General features: G+C 45.6%; 1 protein-coding gene across 4 annotated transcripts; it reads left to right on the forward strand.

Annotated features, from left to right (window-relative positions):
• Window positions 1–26,074, forward strand: dctn2 (dynactin 2 (p50)). 4 transcript variants are annotated; one of them, XM_042330034.1, is made up of 15 exons: window positions 1–299; window positions 1,031–1,099; window positions 2,828–2,836; window positions 6,310–6,315; window positions 7,481–7,577; window positions 13,335–13,396; window positions 13,912–14,010; window positions 15,339–15,499; window positions 16,802–16,949; window positions 17,154–17,258; window positions 17,487–17,564; window positions 17,864–17,935; window positions 18,240–18,342; window positions 20,624–20,715; window positions 25,059–26,074. In XM_042330034.1, exons 1-15 carry the CDS (start codon window positions 264–266, stop codon window positions 25,143–25,145), a joined length of 1,224 nt encoding a protein of 407 aa, XP_042185968.1. In that variant the 5' UTR covers window positions 1–263; the 3' UTR covers window positions 25,146–26,074. The 4 variants fall into 4 exon arrangements, with proteins under 4 accessions (XP_042185968.1, XP_042185969.1, XP_042185971.1 ...); XM_042330035.1 differs by lacking the exon at window positions 6,310–6,315; XM_042330037.1 differs by lacking the exon at window positions 2,828–2,836.
• Window positions 26,075–27,070: the final 996 nt, after the last annotated feature.

A 27,070-nucleotide genomic window follows, 5' to 3' on the forward strand; every position in this document is an offset into this window, starting at 1 on the left:
GAGATTGTAATGCTCGTCCGCTACTGAACAGTCGAGCTGTCAGAATACAGTTATTAAAATACAAAAGAAGCGCTTTATGTTAGCGAGTTGTTTGGCTACACAGGGTGAAAGGATCCCTTTTTTTTTTGCTTGTTCATTTAGCTAGCGTTTTGAAAACGGACTAATAACTTTTATCCACAAGGTCCATCGTTATTTCAGGTATCTTTGTCACGTCTAAGGGTTTTTTTTTTGTCTACTCATCCACCGGCCTCGTAACCTCAACAATGGCTGATCCCAAATACGCCAATTTACCTGGAATCGTAAGTGTCCTGTTCGCTGGCTAGTTTAGTTAGCTAGCTGGCTAGTTTAGTTAGCTAGCTGGCTAGTTTAGTTAGCTAGCTGGCTAGCCAGTGTCTCGTTATAGCTAGCTATCTGTCTCGATGAGATATTTGTAACACACTCTCTAGTCAAATCAATCACAAGAGGCAGGCTAGCTAGCTTTGCAGGCCTGATATCTAACCAGATAAACTAACAGGATCTATGTTAAGCTAACGCTTGTTAGTTTGCTACAGTAACGACACGTTAACTACCTCGCTAGCTTTAGTGCATTGAAATAGTCTGCGTTTTAACAAACATATTTCAAGCAGCTCTCATCAAACATATATAATTAACCAAATAGGATTTGTTTAAACTGCTCATAGTTACAATCATCTGTGATTTATAACTATAGCTATTCTTCCCGACAGCTAATTAGCTATAGCCTAACAGAGGCTAATCCAGCCCTGTGATTGAATGGGCGTTGGCCAGCTAACGTTGGGTGGGTCCACTCACTGGGTATTGTAAAATTAACAACCACAGAAAAGACACACAGCTAATACGGAAACGTATTTATTATTGTGTCCTTAATGTGTGTAAGACTGAGTGACTTAACAAAAAGTACAACCCTCTGAGAAGGTTAAAAGTGTATCTGTCGTTAATTTTGCATTAACAAGTAGCCAGCTATGTCCATGTCATTTTGCTGTTATAGAATACGAGTCGTTGTCTTCCACAGGCGTCAAACGAGCCAGATGTGTATGAGACCAGTGACCTGCCAGAAGATGATCAGGCCCAGTTTGAGTCGGTGAGTGAAACATGGAGGGGTGGAGGAGAGAAGGGAGGGAGTGTGGGGGGGGGAGTTTGCTGCTGCCTCTCGATCCCAAAACACCAGTCTGTTGCTGATGTGGCTGAGTGCCACATCCTCTCTAAAAACCTCTGCGTGATCCAGAGTTGCCCAAGATGTACTCTTAAGGAGCCTACCATTATTCCTTTAAGGACCTTGTTATCTTCAGATGTTGACTGGCTCTGGCAGCTAAAATAGCCAAATACTCCATCTAAACCAGCATCAATTCTCAATTGCGATACAGTTTTGGAAACGTAAAGCCCTTTACTTTCATATCACATCCAAAATAATTTCATAAACGCTAAATATAAACTTACTGTGAACTGTTTTAAGTGACTTTATCACAGTTGCAGCTGACAGTATTTTTTTCCAGTGACAACACGTTTCTGACTTCTTCCTTTACACACTGGTGTTAGGAGCATGTCAGATACCTCATTATCTCAGGTGGTCCCTCTGTCTTCTGTAAACACGCGCTGTAACATGGAGATATGGCTGTTTGTGAACACACCTTATTATTTAGCCTTTTATTTAACCTGGCAAGTCCAGTTAATAACAAATTCTTATTTGCAATGACGGCCTAACCCGGACGATGCTGGGCTTAACCCCGGACGATGCTGGGCCTAACCCGATGCGGACGATGCTGGATGCTGGGCCTAATGCTGGGCCTAACCCCGGACGATGCTGGGCCTAACCCCGGACGATGCTGGGCCTAACCCCGGACGATGCTGGGCCTAACCCCGGACGATGCTGGGCCAATTGTGCGCCACCCTATTCAGACTCCCAATTTCGGCCAGTTGTGATGCAGCCTGGAATCGAACCAGGCCTCTAGTGACGCCTCTAGTATTGAGATGCAGTGTCTAAGTCGCTGTGCCACTTGGAGCTCAACACGCAACCTTCTGATATGAAAGATAAGGTCCTTATGCTTCCAAAACTGTACCTTATGCGATGTGTGTTAATGTTCAGACCAAGCATTGGGGCTCTTTAACAAAACTCTCCCGTGTAATGGAACTGAACTGAGTGCTGATGAAGGGCTCGATCCACAGATGCAGATCAAGGATTGATTGATTTGCATCTCTGGATCATCGTGCTGTGTAACATGGATCAACTGTGAAGTAGATACCTACAAGTGACACCACCAATCCTAATAACGTTTTCCCCCCATCCCTCCCTCCCTCCCTCCCATGTCCCCTCCTCCCTCCCTCCCTCCCATCCCCCCTCCCTCCCTCCCTCCCATGTCCCCCCTCCCTCCCTCCCTCCCTCCCTCCCTCCCGGTCCCCTCCCTCCCTTTTCCTCCCCCCTCCCATGTCCCCCCCCCCCTCCCTCCCATGTCCCCTCCCTCCCTCCCTCCCTCCCTCCCATGTCCCCTCCCTCCCTCCCATGTCCCCTCCCTCCTTCCCTCCCATGTCCCCTCCCTCCTTCCCTCCCATGTCCCCTCCCTCCTTCCCTCCCATGTCCCCTCCCTCCTTCCCTCCCATGTCCCCTCCCTCCTTCCCTCCCATGTCCCCTCCTCCTTCCCTCCCATGTCCCCTCCCCTCCCCTCGGTCTTGTTTTTCCTCCCCTCCCTCCCATCTCCCCACCCCTCCCTCTGTCGGTCTCGTTTTCCCTCCCATGTCCCCTCCCTCCCCCTGTCGGTCTCGTTTTTCCTCCCCTCCCTCTCTCCCCACCCCTCCCTCCCTCCTGGGACGCTAGTGTGTACAAGTAAGAGGTTATTTTTCTCTCATATAGTGGAGTTTATCTGCATGGGTTGTAAAATCCTTCCTGTCCCCTTTCCTCTCCTCAAATTGTGTTGAAATGACTATCTGCCTACATGATGTGGTGATGATGATGTGCCCCATTGCTGCTGTGTGATGTGATGAAGTGTTGTATGCCTTGTTTCACCTGTTGCAAATGTAGCAGCACTATCACCTGACAAGACATTTTAGTTGGTCTAATAATCCTCCCACTTTCATTTTGACATACACTTGTAGCACAACTCAAAGGATATTTAATCTACATTGTGTGTGTCTCTGTCTGTCTCTCTGTGTGTGTGTCGCTCTCTCTCGCTCTCTCTGAGGTCGACCGATTATGATTTTTTTTCAACGCCAATACCGATTTAATTGGACGATTTTTAAAATGTATTTAATAATGACAATTACAACAATACTGAATGAACACTTATTTTAACTTAATATAATACATAAATAAAATCCATTTAGCCTCAAATAAATAATGAAACATGTTCAATTTGGTTTAAATAACGCAACAAAACAAAGTGTTGGAGAAGAAAGTAAAAGTGCAATATGTGCCATCTAAAAAAGCTAACGTTTATGTTCCTTGCTCAGAACATGAGAACATATGAAAGCTGGTGGTTCCTTTTAACATGAGTCTTCAATATTCCCAGGTAAGAAGTTTTAGGTTGTAGTTATTATAGGGATAATAGGACTATTTCTCTCTATACCATTTGTATTTAATTAACCTTTGACTATTGGATGTTCTTATAGGCACTTTAGTATTGCCAGTGTAACAGTATAGCTTCCGTACCTCTCCTCGCTCCTACCTGGGCTTGAACCAGCAACACAACGACAACAGCCACCCTCGAAGCAGCGTTACCCATGCAGAGCAAGGGGAACAACTACTCCAAGTCTCAGAGAGAGTGACGTTTGAAACGCTATTAGCGCGCACCCCGCTAACTAGCTAGCCAATTTCACATCACATCGTTACACCAGCCTAATCTCGGGAGTTGATAGGCTTGAAGTCATAAACAGCGGAGCTGCTGGCAAACACATGAAAGTGCTGTTTGAATGAATGCTTACGAGCCTGCTGGTGCCTACCATCGCTCAGTCAGACTGCTCTATCAAAAATTAGACTTAATTATAACATAATAACACACAGAAATGCGAGCCGTAGGTCATTAAAATGGTCGAATCCGGAAACTATCATCTCGAAAACAAAACGTTTATTCTTTCAGTGTAATACGGAACCGTTCCGTATTTTATCTAATGGGTGGCTTCCATCAGTCTAAATATTCCTGTTACATTGCACAACCTTCAATGTTATGTCATCATTACGTAAAATTCTGGCAAATTAGTTCGCAACGAGCCAGGCGGCCCAAACTGTTGCATATACCCTGACTGCGTGCAATGAACGCAAGAGAAGTGGCACAATTTCACCTAGTTAATATTGCCTGCTAACCTGGATTTCTTTTAACTAAATATGCAGGTTTAAAAATATATACTTGTGTATTGATTTTAAGAAAGGCATTGATGTTTATGGTTAGGTACACGTTGGAGCAACGACAGTCCTTTTTCGTGAATGCGCACCGCATCGATTATATGCAACGCAGGACACGCTAGATAAACTAGTAATATCATCAACCATGTGTAGTTAACTAGTGATTATGATTGATTGATTGATTTTGTTTTTTTATAAGTTAAGTTTAATGCTAGCTAGCAACTTACCTTGGCTTCTTACTGCATTCGCGTAACAGGCAGGCTCCTCGTGGAGTGCAATGGGAGGAGGTGGCAGGGCGTTGGACTAGTTAACTGTAAGGTTGCAAGATTGAATCCTTGAGTTGGCAAGGTACAAATCTGTCGTTCTGCCCCTGAACAAGGCAGTTAACCCACCGTTCCTAGGCCGTCATTGAAAATAAGAATGTGTTCTTTAACTGACTTGCCTAGTTAAATAAAGATTTGGCCAAATCGGTGTCCAAAAATACCGATTTCCGATTGTTATGAAAACTTGAAATCGTCCCTAATTAATCGGCCATTCTGATTAATCGGTCGACCTCTAGTCTCTTTCTGTGTCCGTCCTGTCCGTCCTGTCTGTCCGTCCTGTCTGTCCGTCCTGTCTGTCCGTCCTGTCTGTCCGTCCTGTCTGTCCCGTCCGTCCTGTCTGTCCGTCCTGTCTGTCCTGTCTGTCCTTCCTGTCTGTCTGTCCTGTCCTGTCTGTCCTTCCTGTCTGTCCTTCCTGTCTGTCCTTCCTGTCTGTCCTTCCTGTCTGTCCTTCCTGTCTGTCCTTCCTGTCTGTCCGTCCTGTCTGTCCTTCCTGTCTGTCCTTCCTGTCTGTCCGTCCTGTCTGTCCTGTCTGTCCTTCCTGTCTGTCTGTCCTTCCTGTCTGTCCTTCCTGTCTGTCCTTCCTGTCTGTCTGTCCTTCCTGTCTGTCCTGTCTGTCCTTCCTGTCCTTCCTGTCTGTCCTTCCTGTCTGTCCTTCCTTCCTGTCTGTCCTTCCTGTCTGTCCTTCCTGTCTGTCCTTCCTGTCTGTCCTTCCTGTCTGTCCTTCCTGTCCTTCCTGTCTGTCCTTCCTGTCTATCCTTCCTGTCTGTCCTGTCTGTCCTGTCTGTCCTGTCTGTCCTGTCTGTCCTGTCTGTCCTGTCTGTCTTGAGAAGACAGTTCTGTTACTGTGTATGTGTTCTATCATCCCTTTCCTCTAACTCTACTCTAGCTACTGGTATACATGTTAACAGAAGCTTACTAACTAGCTATCTTTACTAACTAGCTATCTTTACTAACTCTACTTTGCTAGCACTACAAACACTGGGATCAGTACTGCAACACACCTTGACATTGTATGTCTCATCAAATCAGGTCTGAGCTGTCTTCTTTCTTACCATCTCACTCAGAAGTGGGTTTTCTCTGCCAATCCCCTCGTTACACACACTACATAATGCTAACAATACCAGAGAATTAGACAAGAGGCTTGAGTTAAGAGCTCAGGGCCTATCAGATATTTACAATATATTCACAGTCACACACGGGATATAAAATGCATATTTTTTAGGCCTACCCCACCTGTGTGTATAATATTGATATGTGATGTCAGCAGTTGATACATCACCATAGACCAGGGGTGTCAATCTCATTTTGCCCCAGGGTCCTAATTCGCTTTTCAATGAGGTCTGGAGGGATGCACTGAAAATGAGCTATATTTTCTCGCTGTGAAAAATGTGCCTGAAGATGATGAGGTCTGAGAGAGATCGAGAAAGAACAGAGACGTCGTAATGATCAGAGAGTCGGTCTCCTAGTGAATGTCTCCGGTGTCAGCAGCAGTCTGCCTCAGAACACTGGACTCGTTCATCTCCCCTGGCAGACTGCTGCTGTGCATGGCATGTGATAACCACATTAATCTGTTTCTCTTTCTCCCTCCCCTCTTTGTCTCCCTGTGCTCTTTCTCTAACTCCCCATTGGGAACCCAAGGAGCTGGTAAGAGCTTCACTGACTAACAAACTGACTCCCTTCCTACTCCTAACATGTCTGTCTTGACTGTCTGTCTGGACTTTCACTACTGTCTGTGTCAGTGGTTATTGATTGTTCCCATTTTGATGAATGTGAATAAATCATTTTGGAGATTAGACACATTGACGACATTATCCCTCACCCTAGTGCACAGTTCCCTGAGGCTAGTCAGAATGATGCTTTTCTCAGAATCACTGATTTTTTTTTTAAGGGAATCTGTTTCCTCAAATGAGCAGATGGAGAAAGCCATGGATTTATAATTGACTGAAGCAGCTAACTAGCTCATAGAGATTATGTAGAAGTCACAGGACCGGAGAAACTCTGAAACACTAGTTTATATTAGATAGATAGATAGATAGATAGATAGATAGATAGATAGATAGATAGATAGATATATATAGCATCTTTCATCAGTCAGCTGTGCAAGAGGGAGGTAACTTTCTCATGTAGAGCAGTGATTGGTCCCTAACTCCCAGGTCTTCTGGTAACTAGGCAATGCTGACTTTTCATTCCCATTGTGTTGTCACAATACAACCCCTTTACATAGTTAATGGTGTTTTCCGTTTCATTTGTCACCAAAGAGCTCATTTCAAGATAATTGTGGATTCTGCGGAACCATTCGGTGCTCAAGATTCAGAATTTGTTCTTTTTTTTTTTTTTTGATCGAATATTAAATCGACTGTCTTTGTTTTCCCTCTTGGAATAGACACCACCCCCCCCTACCTCCTGATTACAGATCCATTTCAATCTGTGTGTGTGTGTTCTGGTGCTGGTTGGCGTCTCACATGGGCCCTCTCTCACACTGTAGATGAAGTTGATGTCTCACTCATTGGATTGTATCTAATTGACAGATTTTTAACAACGTCTATTGTGTGAGAGAGTTTGTTCACCGATCCATACAGGTATTCTGATATATAAGGGACTAGGTTCCCAGGTGGTATTGAATCAGCCAGTGTGACACAGAACCCATGGAGAGAGAAGATTGGCACAAATCCCCATCAATCATCAAATCTGATCTTCTTTTGAACCATTTTGGCCTACGTATACTTTCAGCTCTTTCATTTCCAATCCATTTGTCCTAGTTTTGACCAAGTCTCCTGTGGTGTCTCGTTATTCTTGATGTCTCTAACAGGAAGAGCTGTGCAGTGACAGCGTGGAGAGGATCGTGGTCAACCCCAACGCAGCCTACGACAAGTTCAAGGACAAGAGGGTCAGCACTAAAGGCCTCGGTTAGTATACCTTCAAACAGCTGTATCTCAGTGGGGCCGGGCCGTACCTCAGTGAGTCGGGGCCGGGCCGTACCTCAGTGAGTCGGGGCCGGGCCGTACCTCAGTGAGTCTTCCGGTGCCTTCTCAACCATATTGAGCAAAATGATCCCGGTTATCAGTATTATCGCGGTGACGTTGAACCGTGCTGGAAATGTTCAAGAAGTACTGATCCACTGAAATCATATTGAAAACAAACAAATACAATTAGCAGCACAATGTAGTTTTTTTGTGTGCAGAAACACTAAAATAATAACATTTAACATTAAAGATGGCGCCATGAGGTAAATGTTTCCCTAGTGCAGGCTTAACACAACCTTCAGTAAGCAAATCACATGTCCATATAAAAGCAACACAAGTAAAGCAATGTGGATGTAAGAACAATACAACCATATGCAAACACATCCAATGTGCAGGTGTTGACATTAAAATAACAACACACACAATATGTCAACAAATCAAATGAACAGCGCTGATTCTGTCCGTTCTCTCCTTCATGAAGAAACATCCTGTATGTATGTATTTTTGTTCACTTGAGATTGAAATGTAAAAATGTCAGCATATTTACTTTGTCTGGTTGAAGCAGTGATCTGCGAGGGGAGACAATGTGCCCGCTGGCACTGAACACACTGATGTCACGCTGGTTGCTAGGATGCACAAAAGCTTCCTGGCAACGTGAGGCAGCTCTGATGCAGAGCTCCTTCCACCATACCAGTGGATCCTCTTCTGCTGGAATGGGAGGCAGAAATGGGTAGACCTTGATCTCTTCTTTCACTCTGTCTTCTGGGGAGGTTGGAATCTGACCCTCGTCACCTCTCTGATGCCTTGTTGAGGTGATCTTTCTCATCAACCCAGCCAGGCCTTTCCCCTCTACTGCCTTGTTGAGGTCATCTTTCTCAGCAACCCAGCCAGGCCTTTCCCCTCTACTGCCTTGTTGAGGTCATCTTTCTCAGCAACCCAGCCAGGCCTTTCCTCTCCGATGCCGCTATGGGGGTGTTGGTGGTGGAGGTGCTGCTGGTGCATCGTGGTTCTTCTCTGACTTGTGCAGCTGTCAGCTTCAAGGCCTCCTGGACACAGCTGTCGGCTTCAAGGCCTCCTGGACACAGCTGTCGGCTTCAAGGCCTCCTGGACACAGCTGTCGGCTTCAAGGCCTCCTGGACACAGCTGTCGGCTTCAAGGCCTCCTGGACACAGCTGTCGGCTTCAAGGCCTCCTGGACACAGCTGTCGGCTTCAAGGCCTCCTGGACACAGCTGCCGGCTTCAAGGCCTCCTGGACACAGCTGCCAGTGTCAACTTTTTCAGGCTCATCTAAGAAGCTTATTTTGAAGTGGGGCTCAATGAAACAAGCCATGTGCATGACTCTCTTTGTATCTGTTAAGGTCTTCTCTCATTACCCTTTTCATCTCCCCGGTCAGGGATGGCTCCGTATCCTTTTCATCTCCCCGGTCGGGGATGGCTCCGTATCATCTCCCCGGTCGGGGATGGCTCCGTATCATCTCCCCGGTCGGGGATGGCTCCGTATCATCTCCCCGGTCGGGGATGGCTCCGTATCCTTTTCCACCAGAACATCACGGGTGACGTGGTCCAGGACAGGGCTGATTGCTGACAGTGTCTCTGAGGCAAATGCATCTATAAACTTGCTCAGAGGTTCAAGGAGCTGGCACAGTTGCTTCCATGACACTTATGTCAGCATCCGTTGGTCATCAGATGCCATGTTCCTCGTTCTCCAGCCAGTGTCACACAGACTGGCTGCTGTTGGCTGAGGAAACGCTCAAGCATCTTGTGTGTAGATCTTCATCGGGTCACCACATCATCATGGATCAGATCCTTCTGTGGCATGTTGAGGGCAGCTTGCTTTTTTTCCTCTCAGTTCTCTCCTTCTCTTCCAGCTCCGTGAGAAGCCTTGGACCAGATGACGATAGGCCTTGACTACTGTGTCAACTCTCTGAATTTTTCAGAGCCTTTGAGATGGCCAGGTTCAAATGATGGGTCAAAGCAGCCAAAGCCACAGATCTGGGACCTGTTCAAAAGCCTTGATCGCGTTTGTTGTGTTGTCTGTGGTTATACAGACCAGGTCTTTCTTGTTGATCTCCCCACTCTTCCAGCATATTCTCAAAAACCTCTCTGATGTTGTGAGCCGAGTGATCTTCTGGGAAGAAGTGTGTTTCCAGGCAGTTTGATTCCAGTTACCATTCTGGGGTGAGGTAATGGATAGTGAAGATGATGTAGGGTTGAACCACCCCCTGCTTTCATTGGTCCAGAGGTCAGTAGTTGCAGCAAACCATGTGCCTTGAGAGAAACATTTTCCAACATCAGCTTTAACCTGGTTGTACAGGTTTGGGATTTCAGTCTTGGAAAATATTGTTTGTGATGACACTTTGTAGTGAGGCACGGCAACCTTCATCAGCCTCAGAAAGACAGGCCTCTCAACAATATGAAATGGCATCATGTCCTTTGCAATGTAATATGAAAGGGGTACAGTGAGGTCTTGTTTGATGTGGGTGTATTAACAGCCTGCCTTTTTAAATGCTTGCTGGGGTGTCTGTCACAACTGTAGATGAGGATAGACCAGTAGCATCACTGGGTTGGCCTGCTGCACGCCCACTCTGTAAACAAGGAAATAGCTAATGTATTATTATTATTATTATCACACACTATCTTCTGTGTTGCATTTGAGTATATGTAATGATCCCATGCACAATTTACATAAATACAAATGAGTCTTAAGAAGACAGTAATTGCAATGAGCCCAACAATTGACATAAATATGGGAGTCTGGTAGGGGGTGGAGTCTGGTAGGGGGTGGAGTCTGGTAGGGGTGGAGTCTGGGGGGTGGAGTCTGGTAGGGGGTGGAGTCTGGTAGGGGGTGGAGTCTGGTAGGGGGTGGAGTCTATAGTGTTTCTCCTGTTGAAACATTTTTTACAACCAAGTCAATGACTGCCGGATTTTAAATGAACAAAATATGTTGGTTGGGTGACTAAACAACATAACGCGTTATCGTGTGCAATGGTAGGCAATTTTTAACAATGCTTTTTTTTCCTGATAAAGTTCATTGCATCCGCCGTGGAGCCCAGTTTCATAATATGACCATATTTCCCAGCTGCTTGCCGTCGTTTTGAAGTCGTCACGAATAAACAGGCCTTATTTTAGGGTATTTTTCACCCTGCCAGCTCCTATTAGTACTATTGAGCGCCGTGACAACAACTCTCCTTCTGAACGTTCTATTCCCAGCTTATTGTTCTATGTCACAATGCCTGTTTCGCTATTGTTTGTAACGAGACCTGCTCACTTTGTTTATGGTTCAAATGTAAACAGCAACAACAATTACTCATGGAACTCTGAGGTCGTCCCATTGTTTCCTATATAGGGGAAATGGAGGCAAGTCTGTCTATTTCGCCAAATATTTTGCAATGTGTATATTTAGATAAAAAAAAGAAAAAAAAGTCAGACACCATTTTAATAATGAGAATCTCCTCTTTCTAATTCTTTGAGTCTGGGCAGCGAGCTCGTTTTTCATCGATCATTTCCCCCCCTACTTTCTCATTATGCAGACATAAGCACAGTTGACACCATCGATGTGCGGATGCTACTTTCTACACAAGTAGTTTTTTTTTCTTCCCAGTTTCGTCTGACGAACAGATTGTATTGGTAAAATTAAAAGGCATACATGTGCCTTTTAGGCCAAATGGAATTTTAAGCATCACTCCAGTGAACAACAGGCTCTGTGAACGTTCCATTCATTTGCTATGGGCTCGCTCTAGTGTTCCAGCTTAGCCAACGTTCCATTCCATTCATTTGCTATGGGCTCGCTCTAGTGTTCCAGCTTAGCCAACGTGAACGTTCCATTCATTTGCTATGGGCTCGCTCTAGTGTTCCAGCTTAGCCAACGTGAACGTTCCATTCATTTGCTATGGGCTCGCTCTAGTGTTCCAGCTTAGCCAACGTTCCATTCCATTCATTTGCTATGGGCTCTAGTGTTCCAGCTTAGCCAACGTTCCATTCCATTCATTTACTATGGGCTCGCTCTAGTGTTCCAGCTTAGCCAACGTTCCATTCCATTCATTTGCTATGGGCTCGCTCTAGTGTTCCAGCTTAGCCAACGTTCCATTCCATTCATTTGCTATGGGCTCGCTCTAGTGTTCCAGCATTTGCTAGCCAAGTGTCCCAGAACGTTCCATTCCATTCATTTGCTATGGGCTAGTGTCGCTCTAGTGTTCCAGCTAGTAGCCAACGTTCCATTCCATTCATTTTGCTACGTTCCATTCCATTCATTTGGGCTAGTGGCTCGCATTCCTCAGTGTTCCAGCTTAGCCAACGTTCCATTCCATTCATTTGCTATGGGCTCTAGTGTTCCCAGCTTAGCATTCCAGCTTGGGCTCAACGTGAACGTTCCATTCATTTACTATGGGCTCATTTGCTCTAGTGTTCCAGCTTAGCCAACGTTCCATTCCATTCATTTGCTATGGGCTCTATGGGCTCTAGTGTCCCAGCTTAGCCAACGTTCCATTCCATTCATTTGCTATGGGCTCTAGTGTTCCAGCTTAGCCAACGTTCCATTCCATTCATTTGCTATGGGCTCTAGTGTTCCAGCTTAGCCAACGTTCCATTCCATTCATTTGCTATGGGCCAACGTTCCATTCCATTCATTTGCTATGGGCTCTAGTGTCCCAGCTTAGCCAACGTTCCATTCCATTCATTTGCTATGGGCTCTAGTGTCCCAGCTAGTGTTAGCCAACGTTCCATTCCATTCATTTACTATGGGCTCTAGTGTCCCAGCTTAGCCAACGTTCCATTCCATTCATTTGCTATGGGCTCTAGTGTCCCAGCTTAGCCAACGTTCCATTCCATTCATTTGCTATGGGCTCTAGTGTCCCAGCTTAGCCAACGTTCCATTCCATTCATTTGCTATGGGCTCTAGTGTCCCAGCTTAGCCAACGTTCCATTCCATTCATTTACTATGGGCTCTAGTGTTCCAGCTTAGCCAACGTTCTTTTGCTTTTGCTTTGAATGGTTCTATTGTCCAGCCTAGCAATGGGTGAATGGAGTCTGAAGACGCACGAGGCACACAGCAGCAGAACAACATGTAGCGTTTTTATAAGAGTAGGTAACACTGAAAAGCTTCACTTTACATTATTGACAAGCTATTAGCAAAGTTAGACAGACAAACCTTGACATTTTCCACCATCCCGAAGTCCCCACATCATGCATTGAGCTAAAAGTTAACTTACCTTGCATACGCTATAAGTTGGTGGTCACAAAGAGGATTCGAGATTTTGAATTGTTGCCCGCTTTTGCTGCGATTAAAAAAAATAATGTTACATGTTCTGCAGACAGGGTGACCATCTTCGATTTGAAGTTTCCCTCAACACTCTTGTTAAACCCAAAATACGACCACACTTCAGATTTGGTCCTCTTAGAAGGCTGAAAAATCTCCCGAGCGCTGTCACTGCCTCCCGCCATGTTTTCACACAAAACGAAACCCACGTTGCTCCGCCTGCGTCAGACTGCCGCTAACTTTGGTTGATGCTGGACGGTATTTCCCGTGAGTTTTTCAAACCGCGCTAATCAAACACGGTTTCAATGATAATTAACATTTGAAACGGTAATAATAACCGTCTGGAATTTTACCGTGGTTTTATCATGAAACCGGTAACTGTTTCATCCCAAAACCATCATCTAATATTCTTGTCTTTCCTCTAATGAATGTGTTTTCTCTCCCAGACTTCTCAGATCGTATCAGTAAGAACAAAAGAGTGGGCTATGAGTCGGGAGAATATGAGATTGTGAGTAGATGCTGCTGCTGCAATATTTCATATTGATTATTATTCTATAAATAGTACCATTTGATTCTGTTGGGACACATAAACCATCTCTGTGAAATCCATCACAAGACCTATTACGTGCCCATTTGACTCTTGTGGATAATGATTCAGCTGTCTATTTGACTCTTGTGGATAATGATTCAGCTGTCTATTTGACTCTTGTGGATAATGATTCAGCTGTCTATTTGAATCTTGTGGATAATGATTCAGCTGTCTATTTGAATCTTGTGGATAATGATTCAGCTGTCTATTTGAATCTTGTGGATAATGATTCAGCTGTCTATTTGAATCTTGTGGATAATGATTCAGCTGTCTATTTGAATCTTGTGGATAATGATTCAGCTGTCTATTTGAATCTTGTGGATAATGATTCAGCTGTCTATTTGAATCTTGTGGATAATGATTCAGCTGTCTGTTCTGACGCTTCAGTGTATGTTAACTCTGTTTTCTTCCCCTCTCTCTCCATGCCTGTCTAGTTGGCGGAGGGCTGTGGGGTGAAGGAAACCCCCCAGCAGAAGTACCAGCGTCTGGTTCATGAGATCAAGGAACTCAGTCAGGAGGTGGAGACCATCCAGGTAAAACCACTAAACCGCCCGGGGTCAGACAGAAGGTGCCAAACAACCCCTACACCCTAAACCACCCGGGTCAGACAGGCGGTGCCAAACAACCCCTACACCCTAAACCACCCGGGTCAGACAGGCGGTGCCAAACAACCCCTACACCCTAAACCGCCCGGGTCAGACAAATACTCCCAAAACCCTAGCGTTAGCCCCCTAGCCCTTACGCCCTAGCGTTAGCCCCCTAGCCCTTACGCCTAGCGTTAGCCCCCTGCCCCCTACGCCCTAGTGTTGGCCCCCTACGCCCTAGTGTTGGCCCCCTACGCCCTAGTGTTGGCCCCCTACGCCCTAGTGTTGGCCCCCTACGCCCTAGCGTTAGCCCCCTACGCCCTAGCGTTAGCCCCCTACGCCCTAGCCTTAGGCCCCCTACGCCCTAGCCTTAGCCCCTACGCCCTAGCCTTAGCCCCCTACGCCCTAGCCTTAGCCCCCTACGCCCTTAGCCCCCTACGCCCTTAGCCCCCTACGCCCTAGCGTTAGCCCCCTAGCCCCTACGCCTAGCGTTAGCCCCCTAGCCCCTACGCCCTAGCGTTAGCCCCTACACCCTAGCGTTAGCCCCCTACACCCTAGCGTTAGCCCCCTACACCCTAGCGTTGGCCCCCTACACCCTAGCGTTAGCCCCCTACGCCCTAGCGTTAGCTCCCTAGCCCTTACGCCCTAGCGTTAGCTCCCTAGCCCCTACGCCTAGCGTTAGCCCCTATGCCCTAGCGTTGGCCCCTACGCCCTAGCGTTAGCCCCTACGCCCTAGCGTTAGCCCCCTACACGCCTAGCGTTAGCCCCTACACCCTAGCGTTAGCCCCCTACGCCCTAGCGTTGGCCCGTTAGCCCCTACGCCCTAGCGTTAGCCCCCTACGCCCTAGCGTTAGCCCCCTACGCCCTAGCGTTAGCCCCCTACGCCCTAGCGTTAGCCCCCTACGCCCTAGCGTTAGCCCCCTAGCCCTTACGCCCTAGCGTTAGCCCCCTAGCCTCTACAAACCTGTGTACATATGGCTACAATAGGGCGTTGAAGCTGCCTTCAGAATGTTTTTTTATCCCCCTGAATCTTCCTGATTAGTCTCGGATTCCTGGGGCCCGTCTTTATACCCCAGTGACCTCTACCCACCCTCAAACCACCCATCTATACCCCAGTGACCTCTACCCACCCCCAAACCACCCATCTATACCCCAGTGACCTCTACCCACCCCCAAACCACCCATCTTTATACCCAGTGACCTCTACCCACCTCCAAACCTGTGGTTGTCATTTCCCTGTGTGCTGATCACATCTGTCTATGCTCCTCTCCCCTCAGGCGACCACACGGGACAGCAGTTCAGAGGAGCGTCTGACTCCTGTCGTCCTCGCTCAGCAGGCTGCCCAGCTCAAACAGCAGCTGGTCTCTGCCCACCTGGACTCACTGCTGGGACCACAGGCACATATTAATCTAGCTGACCCAGATGGAGCACTGGCCAAGTAAGAGAGGGGAGAGGGGAAGGGGGGGGACACCAAGGTAACCTGTCTAAATGTCTACCGCATCGTAGCACTCACATCTGTAGCCATGAAAAACATTGAAAGGCTGGTGATGTCTCACATCAACACCATCATCCCAGACACCCTGGACCCACTCCAATTCACATACCGCCCCAACAGATCCACAGATGACAAAATCTCTATTGTACTCCACACACTGCCCTTTCCCACTTAGACAAGGGGAACACCTACGTGAGAATACTGTTCATTGACTACAGCTCAACGTTCAACACCATAGTGCCCATGAAGCTCATCACTACGCTAAGGACCCTGGGACTAAACACCTCCCTCTGCAACTGGATCCTGGACTTCCTGATGAGGCACCCCCAGGTGGTGATGGTAGGCAACAACACATCCGCCACGCTGACCCTCTAACACAGGGCGCCCCCAGGGGTGCGTGCTTAGTCCCCTCCTGTACTTCCTGTTCACCCATGACTCCATCACCATCATTAAGTTTGCGAACAAAACGGCGGTGGTAGGCCTGATCACCAATGACTATGAGACAGCCTATAGGGAGGAGGCCTGGCAGTTTGGGGCCAGAACAACAACCTCTCCCTTAACGTCAGCAAGACAAAGGCGCTGATTGTGGTCTACAGGAAATGGAGGGCCGAGCAAGCCCCAATTCACATCAACGGGCCTGTAGTGGAGCGGGTGTCCTTCGCATAGAGTTGATCAGGCTGTTGATTGTGGCCTGTGGAATGTTGTCCCCACTCCTCTTCAATGCCTGTGTGAAGTTGCTGGATATTGGCGGGAACTGGAACATGCTGTCGTACCCGTCGATCCAGAGCATCCCAAACATGCTTAGTGGGTGACATGTCTGGAGAGTATGCAGGCCATGGAAGAACTGGGACGTTTCCAGCTTCCAGGAATTGTGTACAGATCCTTGCGTCATGGGGGGGTGGAGGCAGATGAATGGCAAGACAGTGGGCCTCAGGATCTAGTCGCTGTATCTCATAACCCCACGGCACCATGGGAAATTCTGTTCACAACGTTGACATCCAGTGAACTGCTCGCCCACACGACGCAATGCGGTTTGGACATACTGCTAAATTCCCTAAAACCCCCTCTGTCTCTTATTAAAACCCCCGTCTGTTATTCAAACCCCCGTCTGGCTCTTATTCAAACCCCCGTCTGTCTGTTATTAATAACCATCCTAACCCTTATGTGCCTTTTTTTATTCTTGACCCTCTCTCCTTCCTCCCTTTCTCTCTCCGTCCTCCCTTTCTCTCTCTCCGTCTCCGTCAGACGTCTGTTAACCCAGCTGGAGGCAGTGAGGGGCAGTAGGGGCAGTACAGGGGAGGGCAAGGCCCCAGCAGCCAAAGGTCCTGACGGTGTGGTGTTGTATGAGCTACACAGCCGGCCAGAGCAGGAGAAGTTCACAGACGCTGCCAAGGTATGGAGTCTAGGGCAATGGGACTGTGTGGAAAGGGGTCCCCAACAGCACTGTGTGTGTGTGTGTGTGTGAGTTCGGCAACAACGTGTGTCTGCATTTGCACATGCAAATTTGAGTCAGTCCTTGGTCAATTCTGTGTCACTTGTTTACCCAGTTTTCATTCATTCCCGCCTGAACCTCTCCATCGTTTGTCTCTGTGTTAAGATGGCAGAGTTGGAGAAGCGGCTCTCAGAGCTGGAGACTGCTGTGGGTTCTGGATCAGACAAACCAGGACCTCTGAGTGCTGGGGTGCAGGGAGGCAGTCTCATGGTGAGTCTCTTCTGTCTCCCACCTTGGTCCAGTTCAGTTGGTCAAAAACGGGATACTTTTTTATTTTATTTTGTCAACTGAACTCAATCAATCCAATTTGTTCATAAAACATTTTTTTGGGGGGGTTTTGAATGATCCACAATGTCAGAAAGTACAGTTAACCCTGATCATCAATCACTGTTATCCCTGAGACTGAGCTCTCTCTCTCGCTCTGTCTCTGTCCTCCAGGACACTATGGAGCTGCTGCAGGCGAGGGTCAGTGCTCTGGACTCAGCCACTCTGGACCAGGTGGAAGCCAGGCTGCAGGTAATGTTGAGGATCAGCAGAATCATCAAGGGGATGGAATGAAACACTGGTCTTGTATCAGTCTAGCAGCAATCACTGTTCCACTACCCTGCAGAGAACACTTGGTTTATTTCACTTTTGTAATATTATCTACTTCAGTTGCTTTGGCAATGTTAACATGTGTTTCCCATGCCAATAAAGCCCCTTGAATTGTATTGTATTGAATTGAACACCCAAGGACAGATGGGCTGGTGTTTTTGTGCTTGTTATACTGCAAAAAGTGAACACGGTTATCGTTGTTTGTGTTTTTCTCCGTGTAGAGCGTCCTTGGAAAGATGAACGAGATTGCGAAGCACAAAGCAACCATTGAAGATGCTGGCACACAGAACAAGGTTAGTCCAGCTTTTTATATTGAGGTTTAGAAGTAAATGTTAGAGTTTCTATATGAAATATCTTATTTCACACAGTAATGAGGTTATCCCTATGGCCAGGAGGTTTTCCTAACCACCAGGAGAACTACTTGGCCCAACAGTAGTCATCTCCTGTAGATGTAACCTGGACAGTCATCTCCTGTAGATGTAACCTGGACAGTCCTCGAACTCTGCCGTCTGTTTACCCCCCCTAACCTTATCATTACTGTTGTCTCTGTCTGTTTACCCCCCTAACATTATCATTACTGTTGTCTCCGTCTGTCAGGTGTCTCAGCTGTATGACGTGGTGCAGAAGTGGGACGCCATGGCAACCTCTCTGCCCCAGGTGGTGCAGAGGCTCATGGCTGTCAAGGAGTTGCATGAACAAGGTAATCACCTGTCAATCACCAGACCTGGCTCAGAAACATGCTGACCTGTCAATCACCTGGCTTTCAGACCTGGCTCAGAAACATATTTTACAATTAGAAAATAAAAAAAATATGCACATTTAACTGCAGGTGTGGCAGTTATAAAAATGAATTTAAAGGAACAAGTAATGTCCACGACGCTGATATGCTTTTAAAATGTGGGTGGTCTGACTCTGTAGCCATGTGGGTGGTCTGACTCTGTAGCCATGTGGGTGGTCTGACTCTCTGTAGCCATGTGGGTGGTCTGACTCTCTGTAGCCATGTGGGTGGTCTGACTCTCTGTAGCCATGTGGGTGGTCTGACTCTTTCTGTAGCCATGTGGGTGGTCTGACTCTTTCTGTAGCCATGTGGGTGGTCTGACTCTCTCTCTGTAGCCATGTGGGTGGTCTGACTCTCTCTCTGTAGCCATGTGGGTGGTCTGACTCTCTCTCTCTCTGTAGCCATGTGGGTGGTCTGACTCTCTCTCTCTGTAGCCATGTGGGTGGTCTGACACTCTCTCTCTGTGTAGCCATGTGGGTGGTCTGTCTCTCTCTCTCTCTGTGTAGCCATGTGGGTGGTCTGACTCTCTCTCTCTCTCTCTCTGTGTAGCCATGTGGGTGGTCTGACTCTCTCTCTCTCTCTCTCTCTCTATGTAGCCATGTGGGTGGTCTGACTCTCTCTCTGTAGCCATGTGGGTGGTCTGACTCTCTCTGTCCCCGTCTCTCTTTGTCTCTCTCTCTGTAGCCATGTGGGTGGTCTGATTCTCTCTCTGTAGCTATATGGGTGGTCTGACTCTTTCTCTCTTTAGCCATGTGGGTGGTCTGACTCTCTCTCTCGCGCTTGCTGTAGCCATGTGGGTAGTCTGACTCTCTCTCTGTAGCCATGTGTGTGGTCTGACTCACTCTCTGTGTAGCCATGTGGGTGGTCTGACTCTCTCTCTCTCTGTAGCCATGTGGGTGGTCTGACGCTCTCTCTCTGTAGCCATGTGGGTGGTCTGTCTCTCTCTCTCTCTGTGTAGCCATGTGGGTGGTCTGACTCTCTCTCTCCTCTCTGTGTAGCCATGTGGGTGGTCTGACTCTCTCTCTGTAGCCATGTGGGTGGTCTGACTCTCTCTGTCCCCGTCTCTCTTTGTCTCTCTCTGTAGCCATGTGGGTGGTCTGATTCTCTCTCTGTAGCTATATGGGTGGTCTGACTCTTTCTCTCTTTAGCCATGTGGGTGGTCTGACTCTCTCTCTCGCGCTTGCTGTAGCCATGTGGGTAGTCTGACTCTCTCTCTGTAGCCATGTGTGTGGTCTGACTCACTCTCTGTGTAGCCATGTGGGTGGTCTGACTCTCTCTCTGTAGCCATGTGGGTGGTCTGACTCTCTCTCTCTGTAGCCATGTGGGTGGTCTGACTCTCTCTCTCTGTAGCCATGTGGGTGGTCTGACTCTCTCTCTCTCTGTAGCCATGTGGGTGGTCTGACTCTCTCTCTCTCTCTGTAGCCATGTGGGTGGTCTGACTCTCTCTCTCTCTCTGTAGCCATGTGGGTGGTCTGACTCTCTCTCTCTGTCTGTAGCCATGTGGGTGGTCTGACTCTCTCTCTCTCTCTCTGTAGCCATGTGGGTGGTCTGACTCTCTGTCCCCGTCTCTCTTTGTCTCTCTCTGTAGCCATGTGGGTGGTCTGACTCTCTCTGTCCCCGTCTCTCTTTGTCTCTCTCTGTAGCCATGTGGGTGGTCTGATTCTCTCTCTGTAGCTATATGGGTGGTCTGACTCTCTCGCTCGCTGTAGCCATGTGGGTAGTCTGACTCTCTCTGTAGCCATGTGGGTGATCTGACTCTCTCTGTAGCCATGTGGGTAGTCTGACTCTCTCTGTAGCCATGTGGGTAGTCTGACTCTCTCTGTAGCCATGTGGGTAGTCTGACTCTCTCTGTAGCCATGTGGGTAGTCTGACTCTCTCTGTAGCCATGTGGGTAGTCTGACTCTCTCTGTAGCCATGTGGGTAGTCTGACTCTCTCTGTAGCCATGTGGGTAGTCTGACTCTCTCGCTCGCTGTAGCCATGTGGGTAGTCTGACTCTCTCTGTAGCCATGTGGGTGGTCTGACTCTCTCGCTCGCTGTAGCCATGTGGGTAGTCTGACTCTCTCTGTAGCCATGTGGGTGGTCTGTCCCTCTCTCTTCCTCTATGTAGCCATGTGGGTGGTCTCGCTCTCTCTCTGTGTGTATGTGGGTGGTCTGACTCTATGTGAATAAGTATATGAACCCTGATCCTTTCTCTGTGTGTAGCCATGCAGTTTGGTCAGCTGCTGACCCACCTGGACACCACCCAGCAGATGATCAACAACTCTCTGAAGGACAACGGGACACTGCTCTCACAGGTAGGAAACACAATGACACATCTCACACTGCTGCTAGGTTGGACTGCTGCTGGACTGATGTCCCTTTTTAAAGTAAAGTTTAAAAAAAATAATACTTTAAGTAGTTTTTTAGAGTATCTGTACTTGACTATTAATATTGTGGACTACTTTTACTCTGCATATTTTCCTAAAGAAAATCATGTATTTCCCCCCCATACATTTTCTCTGACACAAAAAAAGTACTCGTTACATTTTGGATGCTTAGCAGAACAGGAAAATGGTCCAATTCACGTACTTATCATGAGAACATCCCTGGTCCTTACTGCCTCTGATCTGGCGGACTCACTAAACAGAGAACATCCCTGGTCCCTACTGCCTCTGATCTGGCAGACTCACTAAACCGAGAACATCCCTGGTCCCTACTGCCTCTGATCTGGCGGACTCACTAAACCGAGAACATCCCTGGTCCCTACTGCCTCTGATCTGGAGGACTCACTAAACAGAGAACATCCCTGGTCCCTACTGCCTCTGATCTGGAGGACTCACTAAACAGAGAACATCCCTGGTCCCTACTGCCTCTGATCTGGCAGACTCACTAAACACAAACGCTTCGTTTGTAAATGACGTCTGGGTGTGCCCCTGGGCTACCTGTAAATAAAATCGGACTAAAATGGTGCCCTTTGGTTTGCTTAACATAAGGAATTTGAAATGATTTATACATTTGACTTATACTGAACAAAAATAGAAACTCAACATGCAACAATTTCCTTGATTTGACTAAGTTTACAGTTCAGTTCGTATGGGGAAATCAGCCAATGGAAATCCATTAAGCCCTAAATATATGGATTTCACTGGACTGAGAATACAGACGGCAGGTAGCCTAGTGGTTAGAGTGTTGGACTAGTAACCGAAAGGTTGCAAGTTCAAACCCCCGAATCTGACAAGGTACAAATCTGTCGTTCTGCCCCTGAACAGGCAGTTAACCCACTGTTCCTAGGCTGTCATTGACAATAAGAATTTGTTCTTAACTGACTTGCCTGGTTAAATAAAAGAAAAAAAGATGTGCTTTGGTGGTTGGTCACAGAATTATTATTTTTTTAAATGGTCCTCACTGTGGGCCTCGGTCTTTTGACAGTATTTTTAAAAATTCAAATTTGCCATCAATGAAATGCAATTGTGTTCGTTGTCCGTTGCTTATGCCTGCCCCATACCATAACCACACCGTCACCGTGGGGCAAACCGCTCACCCACACAATGCCATACATGTGGTGTGTGGTTGTGAGGCTGGTTGGACATACGGTCAAATTCTTTAAAAAAACTTGAGGCGGCTTATGGTGGAGAAATTAACATTCAATTATCTGGCAACAGCTCTGGTGGACATTCCAGCAGTCAGCACTCCAATTGCACGCTCCCTGTACTTGAGACATTTGTGGCGTTGTGTTGTGTGACCAAACTACACATTTTGGTGGCCTTTTATTGTCCCCAAGATGCACCTGTGTAATGATTGTTTAATAATCAACTTTTATTTAAGCTCAAACTCTTTTACGTTTATATTTTTGTTCAGTGTATATTTAAAATCAAATACTTTTTAGACTTTTACTCAAGTAGTATTTTAGTGGGTGACTTTCACTTTTACTTGAGTCATTTTCTATTAAGGTATCTTTATTTTTTCTCAGGTATGACAATTGGGTACTTTTCCCACCATGATAGTTAAGAACGCTAACAATATGGAAGAAAATTAAAATGTATTCTACAGGAACCAATGTCACTCCCTAAAAACACACCCCTATGAAACAATCCTTGGATAGCTTTTCAGAATTCACCGATTTTTTTATTTTATTTTTTATTTGGTCCACATGGAAAATGGCAGAGAACCATAAATGACTTGCTAATAGTAAAGAAATGTATTTCTATGACAGAATTTAAAAGCAATTGTTGCCTGACCAATGTAGATATTTTCAAATGCATGGAACTGCAAAAGTTTTATATCAAGAAATTGATTTGAAATCTTCGGGATATCAGAGCAATCTTGAGGGAATCTTATTTGAGTCAGAAAACGGTGTTCTAATGATAGGTAAGATATACAAAACCTTGCAGAGAGCCTATCCAACTGACAATCTCTTAGAAAAAGACCAAGACTAAAAAAAGAACTGATGTTGTCACAAGATGGAGGGAAAGTTGGAAAATAACTAACGCAATTACATGCTGACCGGACACGTCGCGTGTGCGAACGTTGCAAAATAAATGTAGAAATCCATGTTATTCAATAATTGCACCAATGACCGTCTGCGATGCCAAGGGCTAAAATAGAAGTCCTTTCTATTTCTGACGCAGAAAGTCCTGCCTCTCCCACTTCCTCATTGGTTATAGTCACGTGGGTGATTGAAAGACTAAATGTTTTGCCGGTTGTCGTGGTAATAATATGAAAGTGTAGATGCGATCACCATATAAGTTCAAAGATGAAAAAGCCTGGAAGAAGGAGAGATGACTTGAAATGATTCGGTTGTATGTTTTATGTGTGGATTAATTGTCGGAGTAGAGGACCTTGTGCATTTCAGGTAAAAAAACAACTCAATTTTTATATCCCAGGAGAAATTAGCTAGCAAGTGCACGCTAATTTGCTAAATTGCCATAGATGTTTAATGCATTTTGACCTGTCCCCAAATTAATCATTGGTTCAGAGTTTGTTCTGATATTTTAACTTGCATATCGTGATCGGGTTTGGTGTGGTGGGGACAAAATAAATGTATGCAGGCGCGTAGCCGGTTTGGGTTCCGTGTTACAAACTTCTTAGGGCAGCAATCCCGTTAACGGGATCGATATGACAACAGCCAGTGAAAGTGCAGGGCGCCAAATTCAAAACAGAAATCTCATAATTAAAATTCCTCAAACATGTGTCTTATACCATTTTAAAGGTAATCTTGTTGTTAATCCCACCAGTGTCTGATTTCAAATAGGCTTTACAGCGAAAGCACCACAAACGATTATGTTAGGTGACCACTACCTCACAGAAAAACCCAGACATTTTTCCAGCCAAAGAGAGGAGATGATAAAATTAATCACTAACCTTTGATGATCTTCTTCAGGTGACACTCATAGGACTTCATGTTATACAATACATGTATGTTTTGTTCGATAAAGTGCATATTTATATTTAAAAAATCTCAGTATACATTGGCGCGTTACGTTCACTAGTACCATAAACATTCGGTGATATTGCAGAGAGCCACATTTTACAGAAATACCCATTATAAATGTCGATGGAAATATAGATATACCTCTCCTTAATGCAACCGCTGTGTCAGATTTTGAAAAAGCAAACCATGCAATAATCTGAGACGGCACTCAGAAAAGAAAAAAAAAATTATCCGCCATGTTGGAGTCAACAGAAATCCGAAATCACATTATAAATATTCCCTTACCTTTTATGATCTTCATCAGAATGCACTCCCAGGAATCGCAGTTCCACAATAAATTGATTTGTTCGATAATGTCCATTGTTTATGTCCAAGTAGCTACTTTTGTTAGCGCGTTTTGTACACAAATCCAAACGCTTGTGCAGGTCCAGCCGAACGTCGGGCGAAAACTTCAAAAAGTTATATTACAGGTCGAAGAAACTTGTCAAACTAAGTATAGAATCAATCTTTACGATGTTATCATAAATCTTCAATAAAGTTCCAACCGGAGAATTCCATTGTCTGTAGAGAAGCCATGGAACGCAGGTCGCTATCATGTGAAATGCGCTTGTCCAGGACCTGGCTCTCTGCCAGAACACTGACTCAAAGACCTCCCATCCGGCTCCACAACACAATAGAAGCCTCATTCAAGTTTCTAAAGACGGTTGACATCTAGTGGAAGCCCTAGGAAGTGCAAATTTATCCATATCCCACTGTGTATTCAATAGGGGCTGGGTTGAAAATCGACCAACCTCCGATTTCCCACTTCCTGTTTGGATTTCTTCTCAGGTTTTTGCCTGCCATATGAGTTCTGTTATACTCACAGACATCATTCAAACAGTTTTAGAAACTTCAGAGTGTTTTCTATCCAATACTAATAATAATATGCATATATTAGCAACTGGGACTGAGGAGCAGGCCGTTTACTCTGGGCACCTTTTCATCCAAGCTACTCAATACTGCCCCTGCAGCCATAAGAAGTTAATGAAATGAATCTAGTATAAACACATTTTGTTGAATTTATTACACATGACAAAATTTACATTCTCAGCACAATGGCAGTCAAGTCTTAGGTTTCACATTTTAACAATGGGAATGCTATAAAGTCCAAAAGTGATGGGTGAATTTAGAAGTTACAATTTTAAATGTACTTACCTCCCCCTCTCCCTTATTTTCTCCCTGTCCCAGGTTCAGACAACCATGAAAGAGAATCTCTTGTCTGTAGAGGAGAACTTTGCAGCTCTGGACCAGAGAATGAAGACTCTCAACAAATAAATCTGGTTTCTTTATAAAAAAAAAAAAAACGTCTGTCAGGACAGTTGGGCAAATTGAGGGAGTGGAGGATCTTCTCTCTCTCTCTCTCTGTTTCTCTTCACCTCAGCCTTCTTTTTTTTCCCGCAAAGTGGAATGTTTGATTTGAAAGTATAAAAAAACAAAACAGGACAAAAAAAAGCTCAAAAATGGCCACCAAATTTTCTTGATTTTTTTTTCTTCTCCTTTTCCACATCTCTCCATTTGAAGTCTTTCATTTAGTATCAAATGCAATGCATTACACCCACATATATATATATATATATATATTATCCCTTCAAAGCTCTATGGCTTTTTCGCAATGAAAAATATTTATCCAGATCCTTTCAACCTCTTCATCCACACTAGTTGTAGGTCTGTGCTACAACATTCAGCTGCGTCATTTCATTGAATGTCCCAATTTTGAGGGCTCAAGAAGTGGAATAGCCATGTTGTCTACAACATTACTGCACAAAAACAAACAACCAAATGCTGATTTATCCACCCTTTTTCCTGAAGTATACACTTTGCACACTTCCTGTTGTGGATTTAACAACGGTGGAAAAAGTCCCTCCCGCTAAATCCTTACACCAATACAATGACGGGAAGTGTGCTAGTGCACACTTTGGGAGAAGGGAGAAGAATCGGGACGCGTCGTCAACCAGAAAGACGATGTATGGACATGTAGCAGTGTGTGTTGGGGGGGCCTGAAGTCCTGGAGGGATGCTTGTAAATATGCCTGTGTACCTTAAATGTTTCATGCTCAGTTGCTTGTAAACTTATTAATATTGTGGCTGAGACTAAAATACCACACACTACTTTTAAATCTACTGCGTTGTTTGTCATTGCCCTACGATGGACTGTACTGTACCTGACTGTTGAGATATCTGAATAAACAACATGCTTAAACTACACTTACTCTTCTACAGAAAGTGATAACTTGTGAAACATGTATCTGTTACATAAAAACTACAGTTCAATATTAGTTATTCTCTGCCAAAGTGTCAATATGATACTAAAAGTTATTCAAGGGAAAGATAGATTGAAATTAATTCTGTAAACTAAAGTGAACAAAGTCAATATTAGTTATGTTCATAATTATTTACATACTATGTGACTAAAAAGCCTATTGCATGCTTCCCAGTCGAAACAGATATGTGACGTTCTGGTGTTGGGCAGGGGGGGGGGGTCGGCTGCTCATCACTGAGCTATAAGAACCGTTTCAATAGGAATCATTTCTTTCTTGAGGCAAATCGAAATTCTGTAGCGGAAGTCGACGCCCCTTCATCTGTGATTGGTCAATAGTACTACTAGTAGGACTGGGAACGTGAAGCGGTGTCGTTTGAGACGACTAGTTTTTAAAACAAAATGTTCGTGACTCAATGGGGAAAGACAACGGTTATATTGCCGCTTTTTGTTCTAGTTTTCTCAAACTAAAGTATTTAGGGAGTATGAGAGCATTAGACATTCGCCTAGCCGAGTTCTGCTAGCCGAAAAACGAACCTATGTATGCGGACACCTTAAAAGACTGACTGTAAAACATGACATGATTCAAGACTTGATTCCAATGCTACAAAATGGTTGATTTCTTCTCAATTCCCTCATAGCGACACAGACTAAATTAAACATTCACAGGCGTGCCAAATATAGAAGGTAAAAATGGCCCCATCATGCAAGATTTTGGTTCTGTTGACCGAGATTGAGGCTACGATTAGGGATCGGGTAAACTGATCCTAAATCTGTAGTTTTACAACCAGGCAATTTGTTACTCGAGTGCTCTAAATCCTGATTACTCATGTTTGTAATGGTGCTGCATGGCCAGCAGGGGGAAGCATAGGCCTTTATAAAAAGCTTCGCTTGGGTTCATACGGTGGGGTACAGGTTTTCAATACTCACTCCATCATTGCCAA

The sequence above is a fragment of the Oncorhynchus tshawytscha genome, linkage group LG02 (assembly GCF_018296145.1).
Source record: "Oncorhynchus tshawytscha isolate Ot180627B linkage group LG02, Otsh_v2.0, whole genome shotgun sequence".
NCBI classification, from domain to species: Eukaryota; Metazoa; Chordata; class Actinopteri; order Salmoniformes; family Salmonidae; genus Oncorhynchus; species Oncorhynchus tshawytscha.